This window comes from Microtus pennsylvanicus, chromosome 14, assembly GCF_037038515.1.
Source record: "Microtus pennsylvanicus isolate mMicPen1 chromosome 14, mMicPen1.hap1, whole genome shotgun sequence".
Lineage (NCBI taxonomy): Eukaryota > Metazoa > Chordata > Mammalia > Rodentia > Cricetidae > Microtus > Microtus pennsylvanicus.
The window spans coordinates 12,950,740-12,965,839 of record NC_134592.1 but is presented as its reverse complement, the minus strand read 5'-3'; the positions used below and the strand labels follow the sequence as shown (position 1 = coordinate 12,965,839).

At 47.0% G+C, this 15,100-nt stretch overlaps 1 protein-coding gene across 1 annotated transcript in view; it reads left to right on the top strand.

Annotated features, from left to right (window-relative positions):
* The window catches only part of Ak7 (adenylate kinase 7), a 59,569-nt gene that overhangs the window by 7,837 nt on the left and 36,632 nt on the right, over positions 1 to 15,100 (top strand). The window contains exons 3-8 of the mRNA XM_075947611.1: positions 1,315 to 1,423; positions 3,099 to 3,193; positions 3,910 to 4,020; positions 9,169 to 9,249; positions 10,472 to 10,560; positions 14,052 to 14,142. Of these exons, the coding sequence (XP_075803726.1) occupies positions 1,315 to 1,423; positions 3,099 to 3,193; positions 3,910 to 4,020; positions 9,169 to 9,249; positions 10,472 to 10,560; positions 14,052 to 14,142 (576 nt within the window). The remainder of the gene's footprint in view (positions 1 to 1,314; positions 1,424 to 3,098; positions 3,194 to 3,909; positions 4,021 to 9,168; positions 9,250 to 10,471; positions 10,561 to 14,051; positions 14,143 to 15,100) is intronic.

Below are 15,100 nucleotides of genomic sequence, written 5' to 3'. Positions count from 1 at the left end.
AGTGAAGGGACCCAAAGCTGCAGAATCTCCACAACACGGGGCACCAGCAAGATGTCCAGGAAGAGTCCTAGTGAGAGCCCAGCATCGAACATGTAGTGGAGACCAGGGACCTCAAACCAGACCAATGACTCTTTGCAGGGAACACTTGCAAGTAGAGATGTATGAACCAGGGAGAATATGCTGTGACTTGTTAGGTCGCATGGCAGCTGCCACCACGAGATTTTCAATTCCTTGCCCTTTTCCTTTTCTCATTTTGTTTTCTTTACTTTTTTTCTCTTGAATTTCGTTTTCTTTGGGGGAGGGTGCAAGGGTGGAGGGTGGATGCTGAGGGACGGGAAATGAAGGGGATAAGATACATGATGTGAAAAACACATGGCATAAATGAATTTTATTAATAAAAAAGAAAATGCCTCCATAAAATTGAACAGTACACACACATTTTCCTAATTAGTGATTGATGGGGGAGGGCCCAGCCCATTGTGGGTAGAGCCATTCCTGGACAGATGGTGATCCTGGGTTTTATAAGAAAGGAGACTGAGCTAGCCATAGGGAACAAGCCAGTAAGCAGCTCCCCTCCGTGGCCTCTGCCCCAGCTCCTGCCTCCAGGTTTCTGCCCTGTGTGAGTTTCTGCCCTCACTGCTTTTCATAATGAGCGGTTATATTGAACTGCGAGTGAAATTAACCCTTTCCTCCCCGAGTCGCTTTGCTCAGGGGGTTTCATCCCGGCAACAATCACCCTAAGACAGTGGTGGTGCATGTCTGTTACCTAAGACACTCGGGGTCTTGCACTTTGTTCTAGTCGCCCAAGCAAATCAGAGCGATGAATTCCAAAGGACCTGAGAGGGGCTGAAGGTACACATGCCCGCCTGTGTGGAAACCGGAAGACAGTGCTGGGTGTCTTCCTCCTCTGAGGCAGTCTCTCACCCAGTAGGCTAGGCTGGGTAGTGGGGAACCCCCAGGGATCCTCCCGCTTCCATCTCCCCAGCATTGCAAGCGGGAACAATCTGAGCCAGCACTCGTTTTTATGCAAGGTCTGAAGACCGAACTCAGGTCCTCGCGCTTGCGAGGCAGGGGCATTACCACCTGAGCCATCTCCCCAGCCCACATTCCAGGCTGTTTTCAATGATGCCTTTGTTACTTGTGAATTACACACAAAAGAGAGCCAAGATTTCATTTTAATAGACACGCCTCTGCAAATGCTCTGTATCAGCTGTCCTGGGGTGGGGGCGGGGATCTAATTTGGAGGCCATCAGTCCATCTAGACGTTCCCTTGTAGACCTGTCGACACAAAGGGACCGTGGCTCTCCTTTTCAGGCTATCTCCCGAGAAGACCTCCTCGCACGTCTGCTCGAGTGTGACGTTGTCATCTATAACATCACCGAAAACGTGCAGCAGGTGGAGGAAGCCATCTGGGCAGTCTCCGGTCAGTGAGCTATGAGGAACTGCACGGGGTGGGAAACACTGTCCTCCCACCTCCCAACTGACACAGCCACTCTGAGCATCAACGAAGACCTGGTCTGAGAAGTACCTAAAGTTTGAAGTGTGTGAGCGTGAATTGTACCTGTGGGTGGGGACCCAGGAGTCTGAGAGTGTGCTCTATTGTGGCTGCTTCTGTTTGGTGCCTGTGTGTGTCTTTGGAGGTGGGTCTTACAGTGTGGCTTGGTCCTGTGTGTGTCTTTAGAGATGGCTCTTACTGTGTAGCTTGGTGTCTTAGTTTCTTTACTGCTGCTGTTACATATATACAAACCCTGGCAAGAGCAGCTCAAGGGAGGAAGGGTTTATTCTGGCTTAGTTTATGGTGGGGTAGTCAAGGTGGCAGGCCCTTAACCACTGAACCTCCTCTCCAGTCTTCTGGCCTTCTCCCACTGCATATGTATGAAGTGCATGCATCCATACAGAAAAAAAAAACACTTGCACACATAAAATAAAAATCAATAATTTTTTAAAAGGAAAGAAGGTTTTTTTTTTTTTTGGTTTTTAGTTTTTGGTTTTTGGAGACAGAGTTTTTCTAGCTTTGGAGCCTGTCCTGGAACTAGTTCTTGTAGACCAGGTTGGCCTCGAACTCACAGAATTGCCTACCTCTGCCTCCCGAGTGCTGGGATTACAGGCCATAACCCTAGCAGTTTGGAGGTGGAGACAGAATCAGAAGTTCAAGATCATCCTTTGCTACATAGCTAGATGGAGGCCAGACTAGAGAACAAGGAAAGAGATAGAGATAGATAGATAGATAGATAGATAGATAGATAGATAGATAGATAGAGACAGAGAGAGACAGAAACAGAGAGAGAGACAGAGAGAGGGAGAGGGAGAGAGAGAGAACCAATCCAAAAGAACCAACCTCCCTCCCTAACAAGTACTAGTTTTTACCAACATTTTGTTATTTTGAGTTGTTTTAGAATTCTTCTGCCTCACCTGTCATGGATACAGTGAAACGAAGGCAAGATGGCACAGGAGAAAAGAACAAACTCCTGGCAGAAAACATTTGCATACAGGAGTGCTTCTGTGGGGGAAGAGGTAGACATGTCCAACCTATTATAAGTGTCAGACGTTATTTTAAAAGGTGACCCAGTTATAGCCCTAGAAACGTGACACATATTCACAAAGCGGGCCAAAGGGAAGCACAGCAGAGAGGAAAAGCTGAGAGCGCAGAGCTAATGGAAGAGGGTGATGTTCTTACTAGAGGTAAAAACAAGCAAAGTGTCAAAGCAATGTTTGGGATTGGGATTAGCATGAAAGCCTGGCACGGTGTCCTCAGGCTGAGTCCAGTCACGCTCTCCCACCTGAGGGTGAGTCCTGCATTTTCCCAGCGAGTACACCAGCACCTCAGTGTATAGGGAGCCTCCTACCAGGACTGAGAGTGTGCCTGGGGTTCGCAGGACCTCTGTCCTCAAGCAGTACCTCAGCCTTTACCCCCTCCGTGAGGGGGTAAATCCAGCTCCAGAGGGATTGGATACTTTGAGGTCTGCTGGCCCCTGCAGTCACATGAATATACCCACACCCAAGGCACTCACATATTAAAATAGAGCTGGAATGTTTCAAACAAAGCAAGACCGCTCTTACGTGGATTCAAACAACTGCTCTATGTTTTGGCCCCACAGCAATGAATGAAGAAGTCGCCCATTTTGAGAAGAGAAAGATATTCATCCTGCTGTCAACGGTGATGACTTGGGCGAGATCCAGACCTCTGGACCCTGTGAGTGCACTGCTAGCCTTTCTTCACTGTGTATCCCTACACGCCCAGGCCCCAACTCATCTTCAGCATCCAGCGGAGCTCATCAACTTTAACTAATTCAGACCTAGGGGAGTTTGTCATTTCACACACCACCAAGACTTGGTGGTTTTTAAGTGTGTTTTGTTTTCTGAGTCAGCACCTCATATAGTCCAGGCTGGCCTCAAGCTCTCTCTACAGCCAAGGATGGCTCTAATTTCAGATCCTTCTAGCTCTATGCCCAGAGAGCTGGGATTACAGGCATTCATGGCCATGCTCAGTTTTTAAGTGGTACTAAGACTCAAATCCAGGGTTTGGGTCTAGACAAGCACTCTGCCACAGAGCTACATCCCCAGCCTCAACCACCAAGAATTTGAACATGCCACCCGGGGACTGGTGAGATGGCTCAGTGGTTAAGAGCACTGACTGTTCTTCCAGAGGACCTGGGTTCAAGTCCCAGCACTCATGTAGCACCTATACAGCAGCCTGTATGTGACTCCAGTTCCAGAGACTCTGACACAGTTACACCAATGCACATAAAATAAAATAGACACATTTTTAAAAATACTGAAAAAAATGCTGCCTGTTAGGCAATATTGCTATATAGCAATGCTTTGGTCAAGGCTTGACCATATTTATGATAAGGGTCCAAGATGGTTGTTACATTGGAGCACTAAATTTGCACCTTGTGTCTCCCTTAGGAGGACACTGAGGTTCCCTTCACAGAAGAGGATTATCGAAGAAGAAAACATCACCCCAACTTCCTGGACCACATCAATGCTGAGAAGATAGTTCTTAAGCTTGGGAAAGCTGTAAGTTGAACACAGAACATTGTGGGGTGGGAGGGGTTCCTTGTGAGGCGGGGCACCTGGGCCACTTTCTCCTCTGTGCACACAGAACATTGTGGGCTGGGAGGGGTTCCTTGTGAGGCGGGGCACCTGGGCCACTTTCTCCTCTGTGTTTTCAGCCCCGGTCCCTTTCCAGGGCTGTTTCACGGGGCCAGAACACATCACAACACCATGGGTCTCCGCTTCTGCTGCCAGCAATGTATTCCATCCATAGAGATGCTCTGGCCCTGTCTTGGGCCCCTAGCTAAACTAAGGCTCTTCCCAAGCAAGGGGTCTGGGCAAAGAACTCAGTTTTAATGGGAAGGAAGGGAAAACGTGTTCTTGGTTACTAGAGTCTGTCTCAATGTTTTCTTTCAAATAGCTCTGAGGTTCAAGGCCTGTTTGGGCTATAAGAAGAAATTGAAGACCAGTTTTCTAACTTAGCAAGATGCTGTCTTGGGGGTAGGGACTGATGTGGTGGGGCGGGCCTGGAGAGATGGCACAGTGGTTAAGAGCATATACCGCACTTCCAGAGGACTCAAATTTAGCTCGGAGCACCTACATGGAGGCTCTAGCCCCAAGGAATCTGATGCCTCTATCATCTTAAGGAACCTGGACTCATTTGAACCCCTCTGAAATAAATCTTCTAAAAAAGGGGAAAAAAAATATAGGTCTGGGATAGAATTCAATGGCAGAGTGCTTGCCTGGTATGGGCGAGGACGCAGGTTCATTCCCCAGGACCACCATCACCATAAAAAAAAAAAAGAAAAAAAACTATTGCAGCAAAATATGTCATTTGGCATGTGTTGTATGTGCTATAATTTTATCTTTTACTAAAGTGCCCTGTAATGAGTAAATAGTAACTGAAAAGCAATTCAAGACTTGCCTAACTGTCTGTACTGCAAGGTGCTGAACATCTTGCCTACGGTGTCCAATGCTAGCTTCCAGACTTTCGTGTGTCCTCTTTAGAAGCTGGGAGTCTGGGGCTGCTGTCATTATCCCTATTCAATTTACACAGATTCCCAAACCCAAGGTGCCAACATGATGAGCGCCGACAGCTCTGACGCGCCACCTTGTGGTGTCATAAGATATAACAACCAGGGATTTCCAAAATTCAGTTCTGTCCCTGAAGAATCCCATTGGTTTGACAGATGAAGTACAAACACCGTAAGCATGAGATAGTCATAAAAACAACAGACAGCCGGGGTGGTGGCTCGTGCCTACCATTCCAGCACTGAGGAGGCTGAGGCAGGAGAATAGTGCATTCAAGACCAATCTGAGCTACAAAGTGAAAATTCTTACTCAAAACCAAACAAGCTCAAGGTGGCCAGTGACACTTGCTTTTAATCCCAGCACTCAGGAGTCGGAGGCAGGGGGATCTCTGTGAGTTTGAGGCCAGCCTGGTCTATAAGAGCTAGTTTTAGGACAGATAGGACTGTTAAACAGAGAAAACCCCGTCTCAAAGAACAAAAACAAACAAACAAAAAAAGGAAGAAAGGAAAAAGAAATCCTGATCAGCTTCAACTTTGGTGGCAGGACAGACGCTGGGGATTATTGGGCCGTGCCCTCATACACGCTGGGCAGTGAACGCTGTCAATGAGGCAAATCCTCAGACTGCAAAATAAAAGGAATATATCAGATTATCTAAATGTCTAAATTCTGTTATTTTGTTAAAACGTACACCATGGTCAGACAGTGTGGCAGAGTGAGTTCCAGGACAGGCCCCAAAGCAATAGAGAAACCCTGTCTCAAAAACAACAACAAAGCCAGGCAGTGATGGCACGCGCCTTTAATCTCAGCACTCAGGAGGCAGAGGCAGGAGGATCTCTGTGAATTTGAGGCCAGCCTGGTCTACAGAGTGAGTTCCAGGACAGGCTCCAAAGCTACAGAGAAACCCTGTCTCAAAACAACAACAACAATAATAATAATAATATAAAAAATAAATAATAAAATAAAATAATACCCGTTGATCACTCACATGCCTCATTCACTAAATGGGAATGTATAATAACAAAAAATGAGGCCTGGTAGCCTGAAGGGGAGCAATAGTGTCTTCCTCACACTCTTGTTTAAATGGATTTTTTTTAATCAATATTGATTGATTGATTGGTTTTTCGAGACAGGGTTTCTCTGTGTAACAGCCCTACTTACTGTCCCAGATCTAGCTTTGTAGACCAGGCTGGTCTCAAACTCACAGAAATCTGCCTGCCTCTGCCTCCCGAGTGCTGGAATTAAAGGCGTGTGTCACCAGAGTTTTGCCAAGACCTGTTGGCTTGAATTTGCCTCAGCCTTCTAAATCCTTCCGTTACATGGCTGTGCACCAGGCCCAGTTTAAAAGGGGGATAAAAGCTGTCCTTTTGTCTGTAGACTTCCCTTAGTCAGTATTCCGTTTCTGTGTAGTTCTCTAGTTTCTGCCTGGAAAGCCTCTGCCCATCTAGTAGAGGCTGGGCAGGTCTGCAGGATGACCTTTAGGAAATCTTCTGGAGTCACCTTACCTGCTGCGGTTATGAGAAGCCAGAGAACTGAGCCTCCGTGCCTTGTTTAACCCACTGGTCCCCATACAGAGGAATGTGGGTCAATTATATGGGTGTCAGCCAGCATTCCATTGCCGCAACAAAATGCCCAGGATTAGAAGCTCATGAAGAGGAAAAGTTTATTGTGTCTCATTGTTTAGAGGTTTCAGTCCGTGACCAATCGGCTCTGTTGCTCTGAGCCTGTAGCAGCATGGTGCTGTAGGATGTCTTGGTGGGCACACATAGCAGAAGAGGCTGGTTCACCTCCTGGCAGAGGACGAAAGAAAAAGAGAGAGACCAGGCCTCCAATACCCCCTTCAAGGGCAAGTCTTCAAAGACCTAAGACCTGCTACTGTGCCCTCCTTGTAAAGTCTCCAGCCTCTCCCCTTTGGTCCCACCCTGGTACCAAGCCTTAGAAGGACATCCCCGGAGCACAGTGCTACAAGTCCTCCTCAGAACTCTCCCTTGGTGGGCTGTTGAGATGGCTCAGCAGGAAAAAGTGCTTCTGTGCAAACCTGGTAACTGAGATTGATCCCTGGAACCCGCATAAAAAGTGGGATGTGGTGGTACCTATCTGTAACTCTGGCACTCCTACTGAGAGATGGAAGGAAAGCCGAGAGACTCTCCTGGGACTTTCAGGACAGCTAGTCTGGAGTACAAACCAGCTAGCCTGGAATATGAGCCAGCTAGTCTTAGAGTACATACCAGCTAGCCTGGAGTATAAACTAGCCAACCTAGAGGATGAGCCAGCCAACCCGGAATATGAGCCAGCAAACCTGGAATATGAACCAGCTAGCCTGGAGTGTGAACCAGCTAGCCTGGAGTATGAACCAGCTAGCCTGGAGTGTGAACCAGCTAGCCTGGAGTGTGAACCAGCTAGCCTGGAGTGTGAACCAGCTAGCCTGGAGTGTGAACCAGCTAGCCTGGAGTGTGAACCAGCTAGCCTGAAGTGTGAACCAGCTAACCTGGAGTATGAACCAGCTAGCCTGGAGTGTGACCCAGCTAGCCTGGAGTGTGAACCAGCATGTGGAGTATGAACCAGCTAGCCTGGAGTATGAACCAGCATGTGGAGTATGAACCAGCTAGCCTGGAGTATGAACCAGCTAGCCTGGAGTGTGAGCCAAGTGAAAACCAACTTCGGAGACCTAACCTCTGCTACCCACATGTGCGCTAAGGTATATGGGTGCCCATTTGGTGGAGCATTTGCCTCACACAAACACACACAGAGACCTGTGTTACAACCCAGCATAGTAACAACAATAAAACTGTGTCCCAGCTCCCCAACATCACTTTCAATTGGTGATGGATTACTGGAAGAAAGTGCTCTCTCTCTCTCTCTCTCTCTCTCTCTCTCTCTCTCTCTCTCTCTCTCTCTCTCATGCATGTGTTTGTAAGTGCACACGAATCTTCCTCAAGTGAGAATAAGTTCCCAATATGATTAAGCAAAGATTTGAGAAATTCTGCTCCAGGCTGGGACCTCCTGGACTGTCTGGAAGTGGAAGTTTCAGTGGGGCTCACAGGGTGGGGTTTGATGCTAGCCCTTGCTAGCATTCTTGATGACCTGGGGATCATCCCCAGCTCTGAAAAGAAATATGTTAGGGAACGGAAACTTCTAGAAGTCACGTATCTTTAGGACTTGGACTTCACCGTCAGTACTCCAGAAAACAACAACATCCTAGCCATTCATGGCACAAGGCTCTCTGGGCTTTGGAAAATTTTGTTTTGTCTTGTTTTTCAGTGTTTTGTCAGTTTTTCAGGCTATGTTCACTGCATGGACCCAAGTAATCCTCCCACCTTGGCCTCCAGAAGCTGCAACTTCAGGCACATGCCACCAAGTGGGGCCTGGTTACAACTAGGTATCAAAAGGCCACAATGACTTCTTTGGGCAAAGCAAAGCATCCATACCAATTAAAAGCCTTGTATATTCTAAGAAGAAATGGTCAAAAAAAAAAAAGCCTTGTATAGCCAGGGGTGGTGGCACACACCTTTAATCCCAGCACTTGGGAAGCAGAGGCAAGTGGATCTCTATGGATTCGAGGCCAGCCTGGTCTACAGAGTGAGTTCTAGGACAGTCTCCAAAGCTACACAGAGAAACCCTGTCTTGGAGACCTAGACCTAGTATAGGGTCTGGGCCAGCTTGTACAAAGTTTCTGGTTTGATACTCAGCACTGCATAAACTTCTTGGTAGCCCTGGCCCCCAAGAAGATGTCATCTTCCACTATGTAATGAGTTCAAGACCAGCCTGGGTTGCTTGAGAACCCGCCTCAAAACAAAACAAACAAAAACCCCACCTGGTCCTGAGCTGCACAGTGATAGATATTGAAGATCCTTCTAGAAGGATCTGTTTTCATAGCTCCCCTTCCTCTTGCTGCCAGCATGGAGTTCGTAGATGTTGATTCACTTTAGTTATTCATTCGCATTCAGTGTCGAGGGTGTTTGGAAACACTTCTGAATTGTTTGTTCCCCTGCAGAGACCCCGGTCCTGTCCCAAGCAGCACCTACGGAGCCCAGAAGACTTGAAAGAACCTGCGATTGTGCCTGTTTGGGTTACAAAGTCTAGTTCTAGCTCAAGATGACTAATAGTATATCAATTCTGTCTTTTTTTAAAAATCCATTTTAGGGCAAAAAGTTTTCAACTTACGTAGTCGCCACAGGACTTCAGTATGGAGTGGAAGGAGGGATCTTACACGCCTTTTTTAAGGTCTGGCTTTTCAACGAACATGTGAACTCTTCTTTTTTAGTTATTAATTTAATTTTACTTTCAGTTAGCTTACAAAGTGCAGTTTCCTCACCCCATATCCCTGCCCTCACTTAAGACCTAAAGCTATGTGGGTTTTTGTTGTCATTTATTTGATTTATGATTGTTATACATGTGTATATAACATGTGTGTTGGGGCCTGCACATGCCTCAGCTCCAGGGTAGAGGTCAGAGGACAGCTTTGTGGGGTGACTGTATGCCAAATGTTTACCTGAAGAGCCATCTTGTCAGCCCACTATGTATATCTCAGAAAGTGTTTTACAGGGCAGATGTGGTGCAGAATACTCATCACCATAGGACTCAGCAGGCAGAAGCAGGAGGATGGAGAGTTTGAGGCCAACCCAGGATATAATGCAAAATCCTATTTCAGGGAAGAAAGAGAAAGGAAGAGAGGGTAAAGGAGGGGAGCGTGGAGGGAAGTGAAGAAAAGTGGGGGTTCAATTTCTAGTATGTGGTGGAGGATACGTGGAGATGGATGAAGATGGGAGAGGTCAAGGAAAGACCCAGGAGGGAAGAAAAGAAACAACAGTGTCAACAATTGTAGGAGGAGTTTTCCTGTCCTGACCACCTGCTCCCAGATAGACAGCAGCACAGAGACTTGATAGTACTTTTAAATGTTTGGCCGATAGTTTAGGCTTATTACTAACTAGCTCTTGCATTTCACGTTAACCCATATTTCTTATTTATGCTCTGCCATGTGATGGTACCTTACTAGCATGGCATGTTCATCTCCTACACCCTCTGAATCTGGCTGGAGACTCCTGATGCTGCCCTTCCTCATCCTGTCATTCTCAGTTCGGCTTTCCCACCTAACTTGATCCTGTTCAGCTATTGGCCAGTCAGCTTGTTTATTAAGCCAGTCATAGCAACATATGTTCACACAGTGTACAGAAGGGTCATCCCACAGCAGTCAATGTCAAATGGGAACAGAGTCTACATGGTGACGATCCATCAGGAAAGGGTCTCCTATTGGGTCACATATTGCAGATGAGATCTTACAGCAAACAAGTAGACTTTTATGGGGCCAGTAGGATGAAAGTTTGAGAGAAAAGGATTCAAGAAGAGCTGGTGGCACTTCTGGAGCCCTCTGAGTGATGTAGATGTTGGCTGGGAGGGAGAAACATGTCCAGAGCAAACTCTCTCTACTTGTCCTTCTCTCATTCAGATGGCTTGGCTGGGCGACATACCTGCACTACCTGTTTTTGGAGATGGATCCAATGTCATTCCAGCAATTCATGTCCTTGATCTAGCAGGGTAAGAGGTCTCCTGGAAATGTGGCTGTTCTGGGTGATGAATATGTGTAATTCATCTTCAAAGTTATAGAACTGAGACCCTCACATACATTGCTGTATTCGTTCTTTATGGCCTCACACAGAAGGCACTTAGCACCGCCATTTTGTGCCTGATAAGACATTGTCCACCCAAAGTCTCCACACTTCTGGTGACAAGTGTAGCTTCATCTCTTAGGGACTCTGTCAGTAGAAAAACAGCTCTGGAGAAGGGTTTGGGGTACACATTCTGGGTAACCCATTTCTTCTTCCCTTTGTCTCAGATGAGATGGGTGTCACCGTCACACCTATTGCCAAAGTTCCAGAAACCAGTCAGCTGTGAGCCTGAAGCCCCCAACCTTCTTTGAGACAGGGTCTTACTCTGTAGCTCCTCCTCCTGCCTCAGCCTTTCCACTGTGAGGAATTCAAATCTTATACAAAGCTCACAAGGAAATAAAATAGTTTATCCTAAGGCATGGCCTGTGAATACAGATTCCAGTTTCCCTCAGTGAAGGTTTGGGCAAGGTAAGAGGCCACAATGGACTTTCCTGCCTCAGAACAAAGGAAATCATAAATCAGCATATTCAGGAAGTATACTGTTCCTGAATTAAACAAGTAACAGGAATATCAAAAACTCTTTCTTAGTCGGGTGATGGTGGCACACACCCCCAATCCCAGCAGTCAAGAGGCAGAGACCACGGGATCTCTGTGAGTTCAAGGCTAGCCTGGTCTCCAGAACGAGTTCCAGGACAGGCACCAAAGCTACACAGAGAAACCCTGTCTCAAAAATACAAAACTGAACTCCTTCCTACAGTTAGCAGATGTTGTCTTCTCGTTGCCTTTGCTCTGGGTCGGAAGCAGGCTAGAGATCAGTCAAGTCGAACCACGCATTCCACTTCCGGAGGTTTATCTAATAGACAGGAGAATCTTAGGATCTGGAGGTTAAAGGGGGAAGGTTGTGTTTCTCCCAAGGGCCCGAAGAAACTTTTGCTCTTGATGTGTGACATTCCAATCCACTACAGGCCCATGTGATGCTCACTGCCCAGGGGGACAATCCATAGGCTTTCAACACAAAGGTGGCCCCTTCTGAGCAGAGCACTTCAGCCTCAGGCTTGACCTGAATTTCCCACATTCTCCAAGCCTTCCTGCCCCGTCCAGGTGATGCTGACCTAAGCAACAGGGTGGTGGCTGGTTCACTGTCCTTGGAGTACCAGCCTTGTGTGTTTTCAACAGCCAGGGTTGTTAGCTAGTCCCCCAGGGGCTGGTTCCAGAGGCCCAGATTTTCCCTCTCTCACAGTGGATCATTCTGGATCCCAGAGAAAGTCACACAGCTTGAACTTCAGGGCCATAGGTGTGTGGGTCCCTCCAAGACCTGAACGTAAATGATTTCTATTATTGTTCTGAAAGCAGGGTCCCTGAAATGGTATAAATTCCAGACTTGGCAGCACATACATTAAGCCCATCTTGTGGTGCGTTCCTGTGATCCCAGGACCAAGCATTCAAGACCAGCCTGAGCTACATAGTGAGTTCCAGGCTAACCTGGGCTAGACAGCCATATCATCTCTTATTCCAGTCCCTAGTCCCCTCCCCCCAAATCACCCAGATTTGCCGCAGTTAACACGAACTTGAAGAAAGAAGTATGCAAATGTGTCTTCTCTGCACAGACCTGTCCATTCTGTCAGCAGGTTTTAAAGACGGAAGACGTTTCCCCTTTGACTAGAGGTCATAGGCTGGCCTTGAAAGGACGACCTCCCTGCCTCAGCCACCCTGAGGCTGACACCACGCCCAGTCCAATCTTTTACATTCTTAAAACCAAACACTCCACAGGAGTCCTTAATATCTTTTTTCTTTCTAAAGGTGGAGGACAGTTTGAGGTGAGTTGAAAAGAAAAATAAATAAATACCCCAGGACAGGTGAGCTGCAGAGATCCACCTCCACAGCTGCCCAGAGAGGGGAATGGAGAAGGGAGAAGGGACAGCCAGACACTTGAGTCACCAGCCCTAAATAGCTTACCTTTTTATTTTGTTTGGTTGTTTGGTTTTTAGATGGGCTTTCCCTGTGTAACAGCCCTGGATATCCTAGAACTCTTGCAGACCAGGCTGGCCTTGAAATAACAGAGATCCACCTGCCTCTGCCTCCCGAGTGCTGGGTTTAAAGGTGTGAGCTACCACCATCTAGTTAATATCTTCCTTACCAGCAGATAAGTTACAGGATGAGTTTTCTTCCTTCTTTTGGCATTGTGGAAGGACTTTGAACCCTTCCCAGTAACATTTTCTTTCTTCCTGCATCTTTATTTGAGCCTTATAAGTTATTTAGGAGAGGACAGAAAGCTAAATGCTAAAATTCTCGGAGATGTTAATATAAAATAGGTGTGAAATGAACATTCATTATTATTGCTTCTTTTTTCATCTCCAGGGCCAGGGGTAGAACCCAGGACCAGGCCTGGGCTAGACATGCGCTCTACCATGAGCTAATTGAGCGTGTAGACGCGCACATTTGTACCTCATCATAGCGAAGAGGAAGCTAACGAGGAGGGGGGAAGGAATGGCGCGTCTCGACAGTAGACGTCCAGAAATCACAGATGTGCTCAGACCCCTGCTGTGCCGCTCACCACAACATCTCTCCTTATAAAATGGGGACAGTCACAGCAGCCGTCTGACAGGGGTGTTGTGAGAATTCAATGGCGGAGTCTAGCAGCAGCCAGAAGCACTGACAGTCACCGATTTAGATCACCTCCACGTCACTTCCTTAAGACGGCCGCCATATCTTGACTCTGTGTCTCACTGTGCAGATCACTGACCCCAAACACAGCTGTGAGACTCACAGGAGCTACTGGGTGGACGAGCCTTTCTGACGAGAGTCGGGGTCAGGTCTTCTTTGAGTTGGGGTGGTATACTTAGAAGAGACCAGATTATAACTGGGTTAATGGTCCTATAATGTCAGTTACTAGGGAGGCTGGGACATGAGGATCAAATGTTCAGGGCTTGCCTGAGCTACAAAGCAAGTATAAGACTAGCCTGGGCAATTTAGTGAAATTCTGTCTCAAAATACATAAAAAGTAGAAACAGAGTACTAGGGAATTAGTAGGTCAGTGATAGCATGCCTTCTGGCATGTGGAAGGCCTTGAGTTCAACCCCTCATGTCAGAATAATAATGATAATGATAACGATAATAATAATAATAAACATGAAACAAAGAAATAGAAAAATATGCAAAAAAGAAAACAGGTTTTGGACCCAGATGTATTTCTTTGCAGACCCGGCTCTGTCCCAGGAAGTCTTTAGTCTGGGAAATACTGCCTAACATCTTAATCCTCCCTTCATCTGTAGACTGCAGACAGTGGCTCTGCCCCTGATGTTGGTGAACATTAAGCGAGGCCCCTTAGCTAAGGACCAAACACCTGCCTGGCCCGCAAGGGTTGAGCTCCATTTTTCTCATTGTCTTTCCTGTCCGATTGTTGTGCCTGTTGCTCAACAGAGTGATCCAGAACGTCATAGACCACCTGCCAAAGCTGCACTACCTGGTGGCTGTGGACGAGTCTGTCCACACCCTGGAAGACCTGGTCAAGGTACAGTGGTCTGTGTGCTCATGCCCCTGTGACTTAGCTTGGATATCTGTACCTCGTAAATGATAGTTACCAACTTCTTTGTGCTGACAGGGCTTTGGGACACATAAAACAGGATGTCCTTAAACCTCAAACTGACTATCTGGGGGGGGGGGGGGGGGGGCTGGAGAGATGATGACTCAGCGATTAAGAGCATCGGTTGTTCTTCCAGAGGACCCAGGTTTAATTCCTAGCACCCACATGGCAGTTTGTAGCTGTCTGTAACTCCAGTTCCAGGGGATCTGGCACAGACATACATGAAATGGATAAAGAAATCTTTTTAAAAACTGATTATCTATAGCTTCAGGCTAAGTGATGGGAAATCACTACCCAAATGCCCTTTGTCTAGTACATGCACGCAAGAGAGCAAGAAAGACCACCATTAGGTCCAGGCAGAGGGAACGGAGATTATCAAGGATGCACAAAGGACGTACTGAAATCCGTGGGCACTGGGCCTACAGGACTGATAGAGACCAGATCACCAAAGCCTCAGGCACTTCTAGGCTCTCTAGACAAGGGTCAGGGAGCTCCCTATAGCACAGCTGCCTTACAGCCCAGCTGACTGAACTGCTGCAGCCTCCTCTGGCCCTTGCTTGGCTTCTCTGTACTCACCATTAAGATTTAGTTCCAGGATCTTTGTCTTTAGCCTTCCTGCCTTCTTTTCATGTCCCCATCCCTCTTTAAAAATATTATTACATTATTTATTATGATTATGCAACACTGCTTGGCCAATGACTCTAGTGTATTCCTAGCTAGCTCTTATGTCTTAAATTAACCCATTTCTAGTAGGTGCATCGCCATGTGGTTGTGGCCTACCAGTAAGGTTCTGTCTGGCATGCCACATCTGTCTCCAGTGGCAGCTACATGACTTCTTCTTAATTCCACCTATTCTCTCTCTACATCTGCTTGGAATTCCCACCTG